This window comes from Natrix helvetica (genome assembly GCF_964273705.1).
Source record: "Natrix helvetica genome assembly, chromosome: 16".
NCBI lineage: Eukaryota > Metazoa > Chordata > Lepidosauria > Squamata > Natricidae > Natrix > Natrix helvetica.
In genome coordinates, this window is record NC_138563.1 from 3,437,129 (window position 1) to 3,457,151 (window position 20,023).

At 46.3% G+C, this 20,023-nt stretch overlaps 1 protein-coding gene across 3 annotated transcripts in view; it reads left to right on the forward strand.

Moving 5' to 3' along the window:
• The window catches only part of PACS1 (phosphofurin acidic cluster sorting protein 1), a 44,127-nt gene that overhangs the window by 18,376 nt on the left and 5,728 nt on the right, over positions 1–20,023 (forward strand). For 2 of the 3 annotated variants that reach the window (XM_081968139.1, XM_081968141.1), the window contains exons 2-20: positions 3,056–3,143; positions 3,671–3,760; positions 4,831–4,956; positions 5,120–5,264; positions 5,457–5,548; positions 6,194–6,274; positions 6,574–6,633; positions 7,398–7,558; positions 8,496–8,589; positions 9,765–9,845; positions 9,952–10,067; positions 11,298–11,436; positions 12,746–12,850; positions 13,834–13,940; positions 14,792–14,946; positions 15,566–15,676; positions 17,153–17,255; positions 18,431–18,473; positions 19,330–19,372. In XM_081968139.1, coding sequence (XP_081824265.1) covers positions 3,056–3,143; positions 3,671–3,760; positions 4,831–4,956; positions 5,120–5,264; positions 5,457–5,548; positions 6,194–6,274; positions 6,574–6,633; positions 7,398–7,558; positions 8,496–8,589; positions 9,765–9,845; positions 9,952–10,067; positions 11,298–11,436; positions 12,746–12,850; positions 13,834–13,940; positions 14,792–14,946; positions 15,566–15,676; positions 17,153–17,255; positions 18,431–18,473; positions 19,330–19,372 — 1,940 coding nt within the window. The remainder of the gene's footprint in view (positions 1–3,055; positions 3,144–3,670; positions 3,761–4,830; positions 4,957–5,119; positions 5,265–5,456; positions 5,549–6,193; positions 6,275–6,573; positions 6,634–7,397; positions 7,559–8,495; positions 8,590–9,764; positions 9,846–9,951; positions 10,068–11,297; positions 11,437–12,745; positions 12,851–13,833; positions 13,941–14,791; positions 14,947–15,565; positions 15,677–17,152; positions 17,256–18,430; positions 18,474–19,329; positions 19,373–20,023) is intronic. The other variant, XM_081968140.1, reaches the window with a different exon arrangement.

A 20,023-nucleotide genomic window follows, 5' to 3' on the forward strand; every position in this document is an offset into this window, starting at 1 on the left:
CTTCTTCTTCTTCTTCTCCTCTTCCTCTTCCTCCTCCTTCCCCTCCTCCTCCTTCTCTTCTCCTTCTCCTCCTCCTCCTCCTTCTTCTTCCTCCTCCTCCTCCTGTTCTTCCTCTTCAAAAACATAAGTCCAGCCGTCTTTTCCAAAACAAAAGAAAACGTCTTTGAGACTTCTAGCTTGCTTGCTTGCAGTTCTGATTCTGAAGACCTTAAGTTTTGTTGTTGTTAGTTGCGAATTCGTGTCCGACCCATCGGAACTCCATGGACCACGTTCCTCCAGCCCTTCCTGTCCTCTCCCATCCTCCGGAGTCCATTTAATCTCAGGCCGACTGCTTCGGTAGCTCCATCCAGCCCCCTCCTCCTCTGCCGTCCCCTTCTTCTTTTGCCCTCCATCCTTCCCAGCATGAGGCTCTTCTCCAGGGAGTCCTTCTTCCTTCTCCTTAGGTGGCCATAGTCTTTGAGTTTCCTCTTCAGGATCTGGCCTTCTAAAGAGCAGCCAGGGTGGATCTCCTCTAGGACTGACCGGTTGGATGGCCTTGCAGTCCAAGGGACTCAATGCAGGAGTCTTCTTCTCCAGCACCCGAGTTCAAATCTATCCATTTCAGCACAGTCCCAAATTTTCCGAATTGCAACCTCGTCTGGTGGGGGTGTTCCCATTTTCCCAATATTTAGCACATATGATCCTTGCGGCTATCACTATATGTCACACTAAATATGTGGTCCCTTTGTCGTAACTCTCCGAAAATATACCTAAGAGGCATGTTTCTAGTTTCAGGTCAATATTTTGTCTAGTTATCATTTCCAGCCAGCTAATATTTTCTTGCTTTTTCTGCACCTCCACCACATGTGATAGTAGGTCCCTGTGGTCTGATTGCATTTCCAGCCTTTGGCAAACAGAATGCTGAACATTTTCCCCAGTCTTGATAAAAAGAGTTTCTGATCATGGTTTGGGGTAATGAAGCAAAGGGGGGGGGAGAGGAAGCACAGATTTAAAGTTTAAAGAGACACCCTTGTTTGCCCTCGGCAGGGCGGGTAGAGGTCAGAGAAAGTGAGCTGGGATTTATAGATCCATCCGGGCTTGATTGGCAAATCGATTGCTTAAGGAAGAAACTCTCTGCGCCCTGCGGAGAATTCCAAATAATACTTGAAATGGTTTACAGTGGATTTTGGGATGCTCAGTTCTAGCATTTGAAGTTATGATGCTGTTCCAAGTTAAATCAATGATGTCTTTTCTTTTGTGGGGTCCTTGGTGGTCTCTGAGCTGGGTAGTTTCCTTTCAGACATTTCGTGACCCAACTAGGTAACATCATCAATGCTAAAAGGGAGTGGGGATTGTGGAGAAGAGGAGGAGGAGGAGGAGGAAGAAGAGGAGGAGGAGAGGGAGGACTGGGAGCTCTCTGAGCTTGGTGGTTTCCTTACAAACATTTCATGACCCGACTAGGTAAGTTTTAGAAGGGAGTGAGATTTGTGAGGAGGAGGAAGAGGAGGAGAGAGGAGGAGGAAGAAGGAGAGGGGGAGGAAGAGTGGGAGGAGAACTGTGGGGTCCTTGGTGCTCTCTGAGCTTGGTGGTTTACTTTTAGACATTTCATGACCCAACTAGGGAACCTCATCAGTGCTAGAAGGGAGGAGGAGGCGAAGGAGGAGGAGGGGGAACTGTGGTGCTTTGCGAGCTGAGCAACGTTTGCGTCACTGAAATGCTCTCACAGACATTTTGTGACCCAAACTTCGGGGGGTTCGCAGTTGGCGGGGCAAATGTTGAAGGGTGTTTGGTTTTTCACCAAGCTGTTTGAGCCCTGAGCCCTGACTCAAAGTGATGCCAGCTGGGGTTTCCCCCTGATTCTGCTCCGGGAAACCAAGTTATTTCAAGTGGCGAGCCTTCTCGAGAAGGGGTTTCGTTACGGTTGGCAGCTTAGATGTAGCTTTTACTTATTGTCACCGTCGCCCATTCGTTATTTGCCTTTGATTTTCTCATGAATCACCCATGTTTATTTGTTTTTAAAGTTACACTCAGTGCCATTGGCTGGCAGGATCCACGCCTCCTGGGTTTCCCCCCCCCTCCCATGCTGCTAATCTCCTTCTGACTTAGATTACGCAAACTCCCAAGACCAAATAAACGCATAATTTATATATATATATATATATATATATATATATATATATATATATATATATATATATATATATATATATATATATATATATATATATATATATATATATATATTTAAAAATCCATCCCTTTTATTATCTGAGTCTTGCCTAACTCTCACTACCAGAAAATGGATCAAATTTTGAATCTGAATAAAAGAAGGAAGGAATGATGGAAGGAAGGAAAGAAAGAAAGAAAGTGGGAGGGGGAGGGAGTCTGGCTGGAAGTCCCGTTCTCCCACTATAGAGTTTCCTCCTAGCCCAGCGTCCTTTTACTGGCTGTAAGTCCGGTTCTCCCACCATAGAGTTTCCTCCTAGCCCAGCGTCCTTTTACTGGCTGTAAGTCCGGTTCTCCCACCATAGAGTTTCCTCCTAGCCCAGCGTCCTTTTACTGGCTGTAAGTCCGGCTCTCCCACCATAGAGTCTCCTCCTAGCCCAGCGTCCTTTTACTAGCTGTAAGTCCGGCTCTCCCACCATAGAGTCTCCTCCTAGCACAGCATCCTTTTTACTGGCTGGAAGTCCGGTTCCCCCACCATAGAGTCTCCTCCCCCCACCATAGAGTCTCCTCCGGTTCCCCCACCATAGAGTCTCCTCCTAGTGTGGCGTCCTTTTTCCTTTGACTGACCAGCGACAGGGAGCCACAGCAGAAGGATGAAAGAACCACATGCAGCTCCAGAGCCACAGTCGCTGATCCCTGCTCTAGGCAAATGCCCTATAGAGCAGGAGTATCCAAGCTTGGCAGCTTTAAAACTTGTGGATTTCAACTCCCAGAGTTCCTCAGCCAGCTTTGCTGGAGACCCCTGCTACAGAGCATTTTTTCTTTCTGTTTTGCATCAGGATCAAGAGATGTCTAACTGGATTTTTGATGGATTTTTGTCTCCCCCCCATCCCTCTCTCTCTCTGTATAGGCTGTTCAGTCTGACCTTGAAGAAACTCATCATGCTGAAGGAGATGGATAAGGATCTCAGCTCGGTGGTGATTGCCGTCAAGTTGCAGGTATGTCACACTGAGGAATGAGGGCGTGTGGCAACTACCTAGTGGCCTTAAGAGTCACAGAAGTTACCCACTGGGTCACTTAATGCCGAGCTCTCAACCATCCCACTGGGTCAGACAGCAAGAGAAAATGTGGGGGACATTGTTTTACCAAGAGTACATAACGTTACCGAAGAGTCAATATGGGTACAGAAATAGAAAAGCCAGCTCGAGTGATTTCGCGCGCAAACAGCATAAGGAAAACTTTCTCTTTTCCCCCAATCACTTCCGTACACTCTTTTTTTTGAGAGAGAGAGCGGTCTGTCTGCTTCGGACTTTCCCAGCTGGCGACCTTGAAGTGTCGTGCGTTCCAAATTTCCCTCCCAAAAACCTCCCGTCCAGCGCCTTCCCTCCCTCCACCCATTACAGTCGTGTGGTTGCAAAGCGAGGCAGCCTAGCGAGTCAACCGCGAGCCTTGCAATCTACCCTTTGGGGACTCCGATCGGGCCTCGGCTTTTTCCAGCAGACAAACTGACCCACGCCTCTTGCAGGGTTCCAAGCGGATCCTGAGGTCCAACGAGATCGTCTTGCCCGTCAGCGGGCTCGTAGAAACGGAACTTCAGCTGACCTTCTCGTTACAGGTAAGCGCGCTTCAGCGGGATTCCGGCTCTTGGCAAAACGTCGCGCCGACAAAGAATATTTGTAGCTCAGGGTTGCAAGGAGGGGTCCTTGGTGCTCTCTGAGCTGGGTGGTTTTTCTTGCAGACGTTTCGTGACCCAACAAGGGAACAATATCAGTGCTAGAAGGGGCATTTGTAGCAAACCCCCCACGCCGTGTGTGTGTGTATGTGTGATATGTGTATTGTGTATGTGTATATACTTTCTTTTGAGAGCAGACAACAGAATTTCATTTTTAATGTGTGCCTGTGTGCTTACAGTAAAAAATGACAATAAAGGTTCTTTTCTCTTCTCCTCCCTTCTCCTCTCTTTTCTCCGCTCCTCTCCTATGATTTCTTCCCTGTTTGCTCTCTTTTCTTCTCCCTTCTGGTTTCTTCCCTCTTTTCTCCTCTCTTCTCTTCTCCTCTCTTATGGCTTCTTCTCTCTTTTCTCTCTTCTGGTCTTCTCTCTTCTGGTTTCTTCCCTCTTCTCTCCTCTCCTCTCCTCTCTTCTCCTCCCTTCTGGTTTCTTCCCTCTTTTCCCTCTTCTGGTCTTCTCGTCTTTCTCTTCTCTTATGGTTTCTTCCCTCTTTTCTCCTCTCTTCTCCTCCCTTCTGGTTTCTTCCCTCTTTTCCCTCTTCTGGTCTTCTCGTCTTCCTCTTCTCTTCTCTTCTCTTCTCTTCTCTTCTCTTCTCTTCTCTTCTCTTCTCTTCTCTTCTCTTCTCTTCTCTTCTCCCTTCTGTTTTCCCCCCTCTTCTGGTCTTCTCATCTTTCTCTTCTCTTCTCTTCTCTTCTCTTCTCTTCTCTTCTCTTCTCTTCTCTTCTCTTCTCTTCTCTTTTCTTCTCTTCTCCCTTCTGTTTTTTCCCCCTCTTCTGGTCTTCTCTCTTCTGGCTTCTTCCCTTCCCTCTCCTCTCCTCTCCTCTCTTATGGTTTCTTCCCACTTCCCTTTCTTCTCTTTTCTCTTTTGGTCTCTTTCCTCTTTTCTCCCTCCTCTCTTCTCCTCTTTCCCCACCCCCCCTCCAAAATCTTTTCTTCCCCTGCCTTCCTTTCTGCAGTACCCTCACTTCCTGAAGCGAGACGCCAACAAACTGCAAATCATGTTGCAGAGAAGGAAGCGGTACAAAAACCGGACTTTCCTGGGCTACAAAACCTTGGCGGTGGGCCTGATCAACATGGCCGAGGTAGGCGAGGCAGGTGGGAAGGCCCAGGAGGCAAGTGACCACCTGGCCCTCTAGGCATTTTTGCTCGTGGGTTTCCAGCTTTCGGAGACACACACACAAACAAACAAACACACAAACACATACACACCCTGTGGCAATTTGGCCTTCTGTTTCTCGTTGGCAGGTGATGCAGCACCCGAGCGAGGGAGCGCTGGTTTTGGGACTTCACAGCAACGTCAAAGACGTCTCCGTTCCGGTGGCCGAAATCAAAATCTACTCCCTGTCCAGCCAGCCCATCGACCACGAAGGACTCAAGTCCAAATTATCAGGTGCGGGCAGCTCCTCGCCCTTTAGTGTCCGTTCGGAGCTGCAACAGCGCCGAGAGCAGTCTCTTACCACCGGTCCTCACCCTTAACGACCGTTGCTGGCTCCCTGTGAGCGTGGAATCTATTTGGGACTCATTACAGGCTGTGAATGAACATAATTCACAAGTTTTATTGATAATCTGTCTTGCTTCCCAGATCGATCCCCTGACATTGATAACTACTCGGAGGAGGAAGAGGAGAGCTTCTCGTCCGAACAAGAAGGAAGTGACGACCCATTGCACGGACAGGTAAATCTAGCATCTTTCTTATATATATATATATATAGATAGATAGATAGATAGATAGATAGATAGATAGATAGATAGATAGATAGATAGATAGATGATAGATGATTGATAGATGATTGATAGATAGATAGATAGATAGATAGATAGATAGATAGATGATAGATAGATAGATAGATAGATAGATAGATAGATAGATAGATGATAGATAGAATGAATATATATATATATATATATATATATATATATATATATATATATATATATATATATATATATATATATATATATATATATATATAATAGATAGATAGATAGAACTGAGAGATCCCAATCCATATATATATATACTCCTGCAGTGAGTCGAAAGACAGAAAAGGGGAGCAATGACTTCCCTCCCATATTTGGGCATACCAGGGGTTGTAACACAAATACATACCTATTTCCCTGGCTCAGCTGATAAGGAGGAGAGCCTGTGGCTTAGTGGCTAACACATCTGCCTAATATGTAATACAGCCCTGGTTCGATTCCCAGTAAGGGTATGGCTAGCTGATGAGAGCTAAATAGCTTGAAATAGATCTACACTAGTCTCCTATATACGTATATCTGCTTGAATCCTGCAACGGCTTCTCGGTTTTCTCTCGGCAGGATTTGTTCTACGAAGACGACGATCTTAGGAAGGTGAAAAAACCTAGAAGGAAACTGACCTCCACTTCTGCAATCACTCGGGTGAGTCATGTTGGAGGTCGTAGCAATAGCTGTTTGGGACAACTCTTGGTCTGGAATGGTCCAGGGGCCCCTGCCTGCGCAAGGTGTTGGACTAGAAGAACTTCAAAGTCCCTTCCAGTTCTATTCTCTTCTAGCAAAATGCAGAGCTGGACGTGAACCCTAAGTCTTAAGTTTTATACATCATTATCCCGGCTTTTGTGTCCCCCCCCCCCAATGCTTTGCGTTGTCCCCCTGTCTCTTGGGCTTCTCTGGGCCTGGGTCCCTTTTCCTAACAAGCAAACCATCCCTCTTTTTCACAGCAGCCAAATATTAAGCAGAAGTTTGTGGCTTTACTGAAAAGGTTCAAAGTCTCGGATGAGGTAAGTGAAATCCCATCAAGTCCAATGCTTCATTTGCTGGGCAGGATCTTGCCAGACTAAAGCTATAACCTTCTAACACAGCGTTTCTTGACATTGTCAGCTTGATGCATGAATCCCAGAATTTCCCTTCCTTCCTCCCTCTCCTCCCTCCCTCTTTCTCTTTCCTTTCCCTTTTCCCCTTCCTTCCTAACTTCCTCTTTCCCTTGCCTTCTTTTCCTCTTCCTTCTTTCTCCTCCCTCCCTCCCCCTCTTTCTCTTCTCCTTCCTTCCTTCCTTCCTTCCTATCTCCTTCCCTCCCTCCCCCTCTTTCTCTTTCTCTTCTTTTCTCTTTTCTTCCTTCCTCCATCCCTTCCCCTCCCTCTTTCTCTTTCCCTTCCCTTCTTTTCTCTTCCTTCCTTCCCTCCTTCCTTCCTTTTGCTTCCTCTCTCCCTCCCTCTTTCTCCTTCCTTCCTTCCTTCCTTCCTTCCTTCCTTCCTTCCTTCCTTCCTTCCTTCTTTCCTCCCTCCCTCTCTTCCCAGCCACAGAGATTTGTTTAGCAACCCCCCTCAAAAAAAAAAAAAAAAAATTAGGTGCAACTCACTCAACGATGGCCTGGCTTAATATCCTAAATTCTGGTCCCTCATAAGCCAAGTCTTGTCACACACACACACACACACACACACACACACACACCGTCCTACAATGAAGGTGTGAAGACGCTCCCTTGGAGAGTGGAGCCCCCACCTTGACCGCAAAGCCTTTTTTCTCCCCCCCCTCTCCCCCCAGGTGGGCTTCGGCTTAGAACACGTTTCTCGGGAGCAGATCCGGGAGGTGGAAGAAGACTTAGACGAGCTTTACGACAGTCTGGAGATGTATAATCCGAGCGACAGCGGTCCTGAGATGGAGGATACCGAGAGCATCCTCAGTACCCCGAAGCCCAAACTCAAGTAAGCACAGCGGTCAGGGTTCCAAATAGCCCCCAAAAGTAAATCAAGAGTCCAAGGCAAAGTATTGCTCAACGTTCCAGTTTATGAAGAGAGCCACGTTGACACATCTGGGAAAACCCGAATCTGAAAGCTTCCCGGTTTCCCCCACCTAGTTGAAAATTCAAGCTCTTGCCCCCACGCCCACAAGACCATCCCAGGGTCCCATCTCCCACTGCCACGCTGGCAGTTTCCACCCCTCCAGTTTCAGTCAGTTGCAGAGCTGCAGAGGATGACCTTGCCTTTCTAGAAAGAATGCTGTTATGGCTACATATCATCGAACTCCGTACAATCCCCCCTCCCATTTTCCCACCATAGAAAAGGCATAGTAGAATAATAGAAAGTGTGGCTGGCCAAAGATCCAAAAGAAAAGACGTCTGCAGGCCTAACAACCGCGAGGGAAGCTGGGGAATTGAGTGGGGCTGAACGGAGGAAGCCACGTCCTTCCCTTCCCGCGTCTGCCCGCCGTCCTAACCCTTCCATGAAATGTCCCAAGAAATGAGAAGGTGGAGAGGAAGTAACAGGGTACACTCTAGGATTTTTATGAGCCCAGTGGTTAGAGGGCGGTACTGCAGGCTGCTTCTGCTGCCTGCAGTTTGGCAGTTCGAATCTCACCAGGCTCAAGGTTGACTCAGCCTTCCGTCCTTCCGAGGTGGGTCAAATGAGGACCCAGATTGTTGGGGGACAAGAGGCTGATTCTGTAAACCGCGTAGAGAGGGCTGTTAAAGCCCTGTGAAGCGGTATATAAGTCTAAGGGCTATTTGCTATTTTCCAGGGAGATTTCTAACTCTGTGGCCTTTCCCAAGTTTTCCCTCTCCCTGTTCTTGGGAAAATTTGGGACCATCGTCCCTTCCTCTTGATTTTGGGCAGCCCCGTGACCCCGCTCTGCTCTGTTTTCCAGGCCTTTCTTTGAAGGAATGTCCCAGTCCAGTTCCCAGACAGAAATTGGAAGCCTGAACAGTAAAGGGAGTTTCGGCAAAGATGCCACCAGTCCGGTAAGTCGTCAGGAAAAATAAAAACAGGAAAAAGAGCCAACCGAATGTTAGAAATTGTATTGCAATTCCAGCAGGAAAATAAAAACTCATTTTCCTATCCGGACAAGGCAGCCCTGGATAAGGTAATCCTCGACTTACGAACGTTCGTTTAGTGACTGTTTCCAAGTTAAGATAGATAGATAGATGATAGATGATAGATGATAGATAGATGATAGATAGATAGATAGATAGATAGATAGATAGATAGATAGATAGATAGATAGATAGAAGAGAGAGAGAGATAAACAGATAGATAGATAGATAGATAGATAGATAGATAGATAGATAGATAGATAGATGATAGATAGATGATAGATAGATAGATAGATACATGATAGAAGAGAGAGAGAAACAGATAGATGGATGGATAGATAGATGATAGAAGAGAGAGAGAGATTGATAAAGATAGATAGATAGATAGATAGATAGATAGATAGACAGACAGACACAGACAGATAGATAGATAAATGATAGAAGAGAGAGAGATTGATAGAGATAGATAGATAGATAGATAGATAGATAGATAGATAGATAGATGGATGGATGATAGGAGAGAGAGATTGAGATAGATAGATAGATAGATAGATAGATAGATAGATGATAGATAGATAGATAGATAGATAGATAGATAGATAGATAGATAGATGATATAGATAGATAGATAGATAGATAGATAGATAGATGATAGATAGATAGATAGATAGATAGATAGATAGATAGATAGATAGATGATAGGAGAGAGAGATTGAGATAGATAGATAGATAGATAGATAGATAGATAGATAGATAGATAGATAGATAGTTAGTTAGATGATATAGATAGATAGATAGATGGATGATAGGAGAGAGAGATTGAGATAGATAGATAGATAGATAGATAGATATATAGATAGGTAGATGATAGATAGATAGATAGATAGATAGATAGATAGATAGATAGATAGATAGTTAGATGATATAGATAGATAGATAGATGGATGATAGAGAGAGATTGAGATAGATAGATAGATAGATAGATAGATAGATAGATAGATAGATAGATAGATAGATGATAGATAGATAGATAGATGATAGAAGAGAGAGAGAGATAGACGGACAGACAGATAACCTTTTTTTCTCCTTCACATCTGATCCAGATCGAAGCCTCGTCCGGGGACAAACTCAAACCGAATCGGACCAAAAACATGGATGACAACATCAACGAAACGGACATTCTGGTAAGCGCTTAGCAAGTAGCAGATTCTCTCTGATTTCCTTGTTGGGGGTGGGGGGGGAGGGAGAAAAAAACGATCCCTGAATGTGTTTTTTCCCCCGTTTCTCTAGGAAGGGAACGAGCAGGACACTTACGGGGACCTCTCCAACACCTTAATTATCCCCGAAAAGGTCAAGACGCCGATGAAAACGAGCAAGGGGGATCTTCAAAGCATGGCATCGCCCAGGTTGGTCTAGTCAACTTTATTGATGATTCCCTTGGGCCAATATCAAAGGGCAGAGTTCCAGACACAAATTATTACTAAAATCTGAGAAGAACTATTTAAAATAGAGCCTCGGTGGCTCAGTGGTTAGAGAAGGGGTATTCAGCAGGGTCCCACCTAGAGAAGCGGGACAGAGAGATCTGGCAGGGATCTCCTGAGATGCTCTTCTGACAGGCTTCCCAAGAGCCTGAAGCCGACTCCTTGTCCCAATTAATAAAAAACCCTTTTATTAACTGACTGTGAATTCTACTCATTCCGATCCAGCAAAGTCTTTCCAGGGAGGATTTACGGTCACAGACCTCATCTGGCTTGGAGAGCTGCCAGGCCGATCTCTGCAAAACTTGGCCACCAATTAATTCACCAATTAAGCGAACTAATGGCCCCCTGCAAACTCCACTCCCCTTTCGCTCCTCTTTTATTTCCTCTGGGAGGGGCCATTCACCAATTAAGCGAACGAATGGCCCCCTGCAAACTCCACTCCCCTTTCGCTCCTCTTTTATTTCCTCTGGGAGGGGCCCTTCATCGTCCACCTGTGGCCTTCCTCCCAAATCTCCTCCTGTTCTTTAGCTCTTTCCTTCGTCTGACAAATCTGGAAACAGGCTCCAGCTGTTCTTCTGCCTCACTGATGTCTGACCCTGAAGGCAGCTGATAACTGACATATAACTGTGGCCCCCTCTCTGCCTCCGACACAAAGCCCTCATCAGAGCCTTCCCCAGATTCCAGGACTGGCCCATCTTCCTCCCCAACCTCCTCACTGTCCGACTCTGCTGCCATCTCTGTTGGAGGAGACAATTGCAGTAGACCATGAGTTCACTTCATTGTTTTGTGACTCTCAGAGACTCCTGGCCAAGTTTTGCAGAGATTGGCCTGGCAGCTCTCCAAGCCAGATAAGGTCTGTGACTGTACATCTTCCTTTGAAAGCCTTTGCTGGATGTGAATTTGCTTCATGCTCTTGGGAAGCCGAGGTCGGAACAGAGGACCGGTTGTAAGTCTCTGGTTTTTTTCAGGACCGATGTAACTTCAAAGTGTCGCTAAACAAATGATTGTAAGTCAAGGACTATCTCTTTTGGGCTTCTGTGTTGAGGAGGAGGAAACATTGGACTTCCCCTCCAATTGTGGCATCAGTTTGATTATCCTCCCTGAGTGTTACAGCACTAAATTTATGAACTAATATGTTTCTTCTATCGGTGACAGCAAAATGGACAGCAATGCGCACACCCCTCGTCAGAAGCGCAGTACCCCGCTCAAGGAACGTCAGCTCTCCAAGCCGCTGAGCGAAAGGACCAACAGCTCCGACAGCGAAAGGTCCCCGGATTTATGTCACAGCACACAGGTGAGCTACGACTACGGTGCCCCTTACCGTGGCTCAGATCCCCCTTTCGGCGGAGTTTGGGAGAAGGGAGGACGATGGTAGGAACAGAATTATCTTCCTCTTTTGAAGCAACTTTCAGTTGGAGTAGGAATGGGGTGGGGCTGCACCGTATACCCCTGGTTTCGTATTGGAATGAGGAAATGTGTTTCCGGAACTGATGAGTGGGTCTGGAATTGGGTAGTGCCTTGCCTTTCATGAGTTGGTGTAGCTTGCCTTGCGTTGACTTGACTTGACTTGTTGAGTTGAGTTGACTTGCCTTTCATTGAGTTTGGTTGACCTGGCTTAGCTTGCCTTGCATTGAGTTGAGTTGTCCTAGCTTGCCTTGCCTTGAGTTGAGTTGACCTATTGAATTGAGTTGACTTACCTTTCATTGAATTGAATTGACTAATTGAGTTGTCTTGCCTTTCATTGAGTTGAGTTGCATTGAGTTGCTTAACTTGCCTTGCATTGAGTGGAGTTGACTTGTTGAGTTGAGTTGACTTGTCTTTCATTGAGTTGAATTGAGTTGCTTAACTTGCCTTGCATTTAGTTGACTTGACTTGTTGAGTTGAGTTGCCTTGACGTTAATTGAGTTGAATTGCATTGGCTTAACTTGCCTTGTATTGAGCTGAGTTGACTTGTTGAGTTTCTGAGTTGAGTTGCCTTGCCTTTCATTGAGTTGGGTAGTTGACTTGCATTGACTTAAGTTGCCTTGCCTTCAGTTGAGTTGACTTATTGAGTTGAACTCAGTTGCATTTCCTTTCATTGAGTTGAATTGACTTGGCTTACGTTGCCTTGTATTGAGCTGAGTTGATTTGTTGAGTTTAGTTGCCTTGCCTGTTATTGAGTTAAGTTGAGTTAAGTTGCCTTGCAATGAGCTGAGTTGACTTGTTGAGTTGACTTGCTTTTCATTGAGTTGAGTTGAGTTACATTGTTTTTCATTGAGTTGAATTGAGTTGACTTCAGTTGTCTTGTATTGAGCTGAGTTGACTTGTTGACTTGAGGTGCCTTGCCTTTTATTGAGTTGGTTGGCTTAACTTGCCTTGCATTGAATTGAGTTGACTTGTTGAGTGGAATGTTAGAGAGTTATCTACTGGACCAGCTTTTCCTGACAGGCTATGCTTCGGAAGCATTCAGACAGCAACTTACAACAACCTGCAGGGTTCCCATTAGATGAAGATTTCGTGAAAATCTTACACAAAAGACACAATTAATACTAGTTGTGCTTCTTGTCTGGATTATCCAGAAAGGCTGGCAGTTCTTCAAAACCTGCCTTCTTTTCTCCTCCCAGATTCCTCGCAAGGTCGTTTACGACCAGTTGAATCAAATCCTCGTGTCGGAGGCTGCGCTGCCCGAAAACGTAATCCTGGTGAATGCCGTGGACTGGCAAGGCCAGGTAAGTTAGTTGCTGGATCTCCCTGGATCTCTTTATGGCAACCCAGCCGGCAAAAGTTGACGCTGATTTGGCAAAGTATTATTTCACGACCTTTGCCGAAACCCAATTCCGCTTCTCAGATACGAAGACCTGGAAGGCTGCGTGTGGGCAGTATGTGCCTGCACACAGATGTTACCTAGTTGGGTCATGAAACATCTGCAAGGAAACCACCAAGCTCAGAGAGCACCAAGGACTTCACAGTCCTCCTCCTCCTCTCCACAATCCCTACTCCCTTCTAGCACAGATGATGTTACCTAGTTGGGTCATGAAATGTCTGCAAGGAAACCACCAAGCTCAGAGAGCACCAAGGACTTCACAGTCCTCCTCCTCCTCTCCACAATCCCTACTCCCTTCTACCACGGATGATGTTACTTAGTTTGAGTCATGAAATGACTGCAAGAAAACCACCAAGCTCAGAGAGCACCAGGGACCTCCTCCTCCTCCTCCTCTTCTTCTTCTTCTCCTTCTCCTCCTCCTCTTCTTCTCCTCCTTCTCTTCTTCTTCTTCTTCTTCTTCTTCTTCTTCTTCTCCTTCTCCTCCTCCTCCTCCTCCTCCTCCTCCTCCTCCTCCTCCTCCTTCTTCTTTTTCTTCTTCTTCTTCTTCACAAACCCTCCTCCCTTCTAGTACTGATGATGTTCCCTACTTGGGTCATGAAACGTCTGCAATGAAACAACCAAGCTCAGAGAGCACCAAGGACCCCACGGTCCTCCTCCCCCTCCCTGCAAACCCCCTCCCTTTTAGCACTGATGACGTTCCCTAATTAGGTCCTGAAATGTCCGCAAGAAAACCACCAAACTCAGAGAGCAGCAAGGACCCCTCATTTCAACCCCGAGCTCCCAATATTCTCCTCTATTGATTTAATCATCAGGGAAAAGTTTTGCATAGCATCAGCCCAAAAGCCACGTCCCTCCCCGGCCTGACTGCATCCTGGTTTTTGTTTCTAGTACGTAGCCGATCTCCTCCAGGATCAGAAGAAACCTGTGGTTTGCACCTGCTCCACCGTCGAATTGCAAGCTGTCCTCTCGGCTCTCCTCACCCGGATCCAGAGATAGTGAGTTCACCCCATCGGTCTCATTAGTCACTTGTGCTTATCTCACGACTGGCAGGGTTTAGAAGGGGGGGTTGATAGGGCATGACATCCTGCTCCTGATTGGAGGTTCTCTTAAAAAGAGAGGCTGGACTACAGCAGCGGTCATCAAATGGTGGTCCCCAGAAAAATTATTTACATTTTCTGGTCCCAACAAAAACCCCTTTTCTTAGTTGACTGTGAATTCCGGTCATTCACATCCAGCAAAGTCTTTCAAGGGAGGATTTACAGTCACAGACCTTCTCTGGCTTGGAGAGCTGCCAGCCCAATCTCTGCAGAACTTGGTGGAGAGTCACGAACCAATGAAGTGAACTCATGGACTCCTGCAAACTCCACTCCCCTGTTGCTCCTCTTTTATTCCCTCTGGGAGCGGCTATTCATTGTCCATCTGTGGTTTTACTCCCAAGTCGATCCCTCTTCTTTAGCTGTTCCCTTCGTCTGGCAGCTCTGCGCATGCGCACACTGGGAACAGGCTCCAGCTGTTCTTCTGCCCCACTGATGTCTGACTCCGAAGGCAGCTGATCAGTGCCAGACAGCCTCGGCTCCTGTTTTCACTGGCAGAAGCACCGCGGGCCATCCTTCACTGTTTCTAGGGCAGGCACGTGGGTCAGATCTGTTTTTGAGTTTGACACCCCTGCCTTACACATACAAGTAGAACAAACCCATCACACTGCATTATCTCCGTACAGGAGAGTCTTTAAATCAAGAGCCTCCACACAGCATCTGTCAATCCCAACCCCCCACTCTCCAGAGGCCAAGCTTCTGAAACCCACCCACCCATTTTAATTTTCCTCTTTTTTTTTTCTTCTCTGCAGCTGCAATTGCAACTCCTCCATGCCGCGGCCGGTGAAGGTGGTATCCGTCGGGGGCCAGAGCTACCTTAGTGCCATTTTGAGGTTTTTCGTGAAACAGCTGGCCAATAAAACATCGGACTGGCTCAATCACATGAGATTCCTCATCATCCCTCTAGGTAACAGAATTAGAATAGAATAGAATAACAGGAGATGGAAGGGACCTTGGAGGTCTTCTAGTCCAACCCCCTGCATAGGCAGGAAACCCTATACCATTTCAAACAAATGGCTCTCCAACATCTTCCTAAAGACTTCCAGTGTTGGGGCATTCACAACTTCTGTAGGCAAATTGTGTTCCACTGATTAATTGTTCTGACTGTCAGGAAATTTCTCCTCCGTTCTAAGTTGCTTCTCTCCTTACATGTATATAAAATGGCTGTGTGTGCGTGTGTGTGTACCAGCATAACTCTGGAACGCCTGGGCCGGTGAAATGAAAAGGACTGAATTATATCTATAGTGTCAAATCACAGTACCTTTGACAGTGATAGTGTGCACTTTGGATTCAAGTTCTGTTAAGATACAGCCTGTTGTGCCGTAAAACGGCTTCTGCTGTACAACACAGTGGAGTTGCCATGGTAATGGCTTCACGAGGGGGCTCCCTCTGGTTAAGGGGGAAAATCCAACGTTAGAAATTACGTTTGGTCAGGACGTTTCCCCCCCTATAAATAAATACCCGGACAACACCAGGTTATCTATCTATCTAATTTGTTGATAAACTTCCTTGTGTTTTTCCGCCAGGATCTCACCCGGTCGCGAAATACATGGGCTCCGTGGACAGCCGATACAGCAATATGTTTTTAGACACCTCTTGGCGTGACCTCTTCAGCAAACCGGAACCACCTGCCATAGGTAAGCAGGAAGCTCTGAGTTTCTCTTTTCCCGAAATCTCTTTTTCGTACCTTTCTCTCCATTCTCACCCCACCTGGATTCTTGTTCCAGGGACATTTGAGTCAAATTCAGCATATCGGAGAGATGGTGGGTCTCTCTCCATCCTACTTAGTGGTCTTTTGGGGACTCTGAGGCAGGATGTAAGATCATTTAGGGTGTCAAACCCGCGTCATCATGGCAACATGTGACGTCTTGTGACCTTTCCCCCCTTCCCGTTGCTAAACTGGGCGTGGGTGTGTCCAGCGCAAGTTTTGACAGTCCTGATTTAGCCAATTGTAGGAGATGACCAGGCTGAAGCTGTGGGAGGTGTCGTGTTTCATCAGTCTCTAATCTCTTCATGCCTATAAGAGATCGAAGTCCAGCCCACCTTGAATTCTTATCTCCCATCGATTTGCTTTGACCTTGAGTAGCTCAGATTCTTGTAGAGAATCTTTAGCACACCGTAAATCTATACACGGGTAGCCCTCGACTTACAGGACATGCCGTGATTCACTTCACAATTGCAGCGATTCCCTTAATGACTGGGGCAATGGAAGTGTGGTCGTAAACCGAGAACTTCCTGTCCTCTGGGAACCTTTAGGAGAGAGGCTGTTTTCACCTGTTGTGGCCCTTCAGCAGCCTGCGGAGCTGGCGTCAGACTCAGACAGTGAGGAGGGTTGGGGAGGAAGATGGGCCACTCCTGGAGTCTGGGGAAGGCTCGGAGGAGGGCTCTGTGTCGGAGGCAGAGAGGGGGCCAGAGCCGTATGCCGGTTATCAGCTGCCTTCAGAGTCAGGCATCAGTGAGGCAGAAGAACAGCTGGAGCCTGTTCCCAGTGTGTGCATGCGCAGAGTGGCCAGACGAAGGGAACAGCAAAAGGACAAGGGTCGACTTGGGAGTAAGGCCACAGGTGGATGGTGAATGGCCCCTCCCAGAGGGAATAAAAGGGGAGCGACAGGGGAGTGGAGTTTGCAGGAGATCATTAGTTCGCTTAATGGGTTCGTGACTCTCCGAGACCCCTGGCCAAGTTCTGCAGAGATGGGCCTGGCAGCTCTCCAAGCCAGATGAGGTCTGTGACCGCAAATCCTCCTTGAAAGACTTTGCTGGATGTGAAGGAGCAGAATTCACAGTCAATTAATAAAAGGGGTTTTCTTGGGACAGGGAGTTTTTCTTCCCGAGGTTTCTCAGGAAGCCTCGGTGAGAGCATCACTCTTTCTCTCACACATAATATCCCAGCTGAGTTGCCTCTTTACTTTTCTGAGATTCTCCCCCTCTCTCTCCTGGAGAATCCCCCTCCTCACTACCTCCCATCCCATCAGCCTTGGCCGTCACCTGAAAGGGAAATTGAGGCTCCGGGTTTACATTTTGACCCACCTGACCTGTTCATTTTTGTGTGTGTGTGTGTGTGTGTGTGTGTCTGTGTGTGTGTGTGTATGTGTGTGTGTTTCCCTCTTCCCCAGAACCCCTGGATGTCGTGGGCCGAATCACCCAGTACGTGAACGGGGCGAATGTCACTCACCAGCTGCCGGTGGCGGAAGCCATGCTGACTTGCAAACACAAATTGTAAGTGCCCCCCTCCCCCCGCAAAAAAATCAAGATGGTTCTGGTAATCAATACGGGGACTCGATTAAGTATAAAGCCACAGCAAAGGTAGCTTGGTGGGAGGAACCAGGGACCTTCTTGGGCTGAAGAGCCCGTCTCGGTCTGTCAATCAGATCGTGACCTCACCCCATGGCCCGGAGGCTCTCTGAGGTCGCTGGCTGCGACTCCTGGAGACTAAGCAGAGGGTGGTCCTTCTAAGTTTGAGACCCCCGTATTCAGCGTGTGAATGCAAGGCACTAACTAGGGATGCAGACTGGGAGGATAGTTGGCAAAAAGCTAAGCTAAGGTTTCCCCCTGTTTAGGTGCTGGCAAGTAATTCAGTACATTCTTCCTGTCTTCCTCCCTCCCACCATCCTTCCTTCCTCCCTTCCTCCCTCCCATCATCTTTCCCCCTTCCCTTCCTCCCATCATCCTTCTTTCCTTCCTTCCTTCCTTTCTCTTTCTCTTTCTCTCCCATCATTGTTGTTCCTTCCCTCTCTCCCATCATTTACCTTCCTCCCTTTCTTTTTTTTAAATTAATTTTTATTGTGCAGTTTTCTTCATTTTACATCACAGTTTCCCTTCCCTCCCTCCCTCCCTCCCTCTCTTCTGTCCTTCACACTTAAGACACATACCGCTTTGCAGTGCTTTTACAGCCCTCTCTAAGCAGTTTACAGAGTCAGCCTATTGCCCCCCCCCCCAACACTCTGAGTCCTCATTTTACCAAACCTCGGAAGGACGGAAGGCTGAGTCAACCGTGAGCCTGGTGAGATTCGAACTGGAACGAGGCCCTCCGGCTCTTCCCCACCAGCGGCTCTTCCCTCCAGCCTTCGCCCAAAGCCCCCCACCAGGAGGCCGAAGCAGACCCCAAATTGGAATTTCTGCCCCCTTCCGACCCGCACAAAAAGACCCCGAAGGGGGAGACTCTCTGCAGCCACACAAGCGTTCATCGCACATATCCATCCCAGGGGCCGTAATTTGAGGACCCCTGATTTAGTGCAGTATAAAATAATGTAACTCATTTTTCTGCAGACCACCAAACTTTTCTCACGGACCACCAGTGGGTGACCGCTGTTCTATAGGGTTACTCGAAAGCTGGATGTAAACCTTGGTTGATTGCCAAAATAAAATAACCCCTTCTTCCTTTTTGTCTGCAGCCAAGATGAAGATTCCTACCAGAAGTTTATCCCTTTTATTGGGGTAAGACAAATCTTAAGATCCTTGGACATTTGGAAAACAGTTGATATCTGCTTTTGGGGGGTGAGGGGGGGGCAAAGAGATAGCTGGGTATACTTTTTCTCTGCGCTAACCCTGCCGGCTGGCCGGCTCGCCCGTCACCAAGCGGACACTGACGGGAAGTTGTGGCTGAAACTCAAAAGGCACCACCATTAGGAGGCAAGATATAGGGGAGACGTGATGGCAGTCTTCCAACATCTCAGGGGTTGCCCCAAAGAAGAGGGAGTCAAGCTATTCTCCAAGGCACCTGAGTGTAGAACAAGAAGCAATGGGTGGAAACTAATCCAGGAGAGAAGCAACTTAGAACTAAGGAGGAATTTCCTGACAGTGACAACAATGAATCAGTGGAACAGAAATTGCCTCCAGAAGTTGTGAATGCCCCAACACTGGACGTTTTTAAAATGATGTTGGAGAGCCATTTGTCTGAAGTGGTGTAGGGTTTCCTGCCTAGGCAGGGGGTTGGACTAGAAGACCTCCAAGGTCCCTTCCAACTCTGCTATTGTATTGTATTATATAATGGTGCGTGGGCTAATTTTATCTTTTTAAGCCGAGGGCTTGTCAGGAGCCCAAAAGGATCCCATCAGCGGCCAATTCCAGGCCTGTCGTATCAGAAGATATCACAAAGTGTTATTCTCACCCACACACATACAAGCGTGTGGGGGAGAATAAAATAGCCAAATTATATAGGTAGAGGTGTGTGTGTAAGTGTTCTTCCTTACGAAGGTTTGACTTCCACCTGCAGGATCCTGATCTGATGAGGGGTTTTTTTTTGGGGGGGGGAAAGGATTCACAGTCTGTGCTTTCTCTCTTCCTCTTGCAGGTAGTCAAGGTGGGCCTCATTGAAGATTCACCTGCAGCAGCAGGTAGTTCTTTAAATTAAAATTCTGTCCTGTTCTGTTTTCTGTTTCATTATTTTATTCTATGTTAATGCTTTTCTATTCTATTCTAAAATTCTATTCTGTTTTTACTTCATTATTCTATTCTTATTTCGATTCTATTCTTTATTCTATTCTAATCAGTTCTTTTATATTCTCTTCTTCTTTCTCCTATATTCTATCCTTTATTATCTTTTATTTTCCATTCTCTTCTCTTCTTATTTCTATTCTATTCTTTGTTCTATTCTAATCAATTCTTTTATATTCTCTTCTATATTCTCTTCTTCTTTCTTCTATTCTTTATTATCTTTTATTTTCTCGTCTCTTCTTATTTCTGTTCTATTCTTATTTCTGTTCTCTATTTTATATTCTCTTCTTTTCTCTTCTATATTCTATATTCTATCCTTTATCTTTTATTTTCCATTATCTTCTCTTCTTATTTCTCTTCTATTCTTTATTCTATTCTATTCTAATCAATTCTTTTATATTCTCTTCTATATTCTCTTCTTCTTTCTTCTACTTCTATTCTTTATTATCTTTTATTTTCTCTTCTTATTTCTATTCTATTCTTATTTCTGTTCTCTATTCTCTTCTTTTCTCTTCTATATTCTATCCTTTATTATCTTTTATTTTCCATTC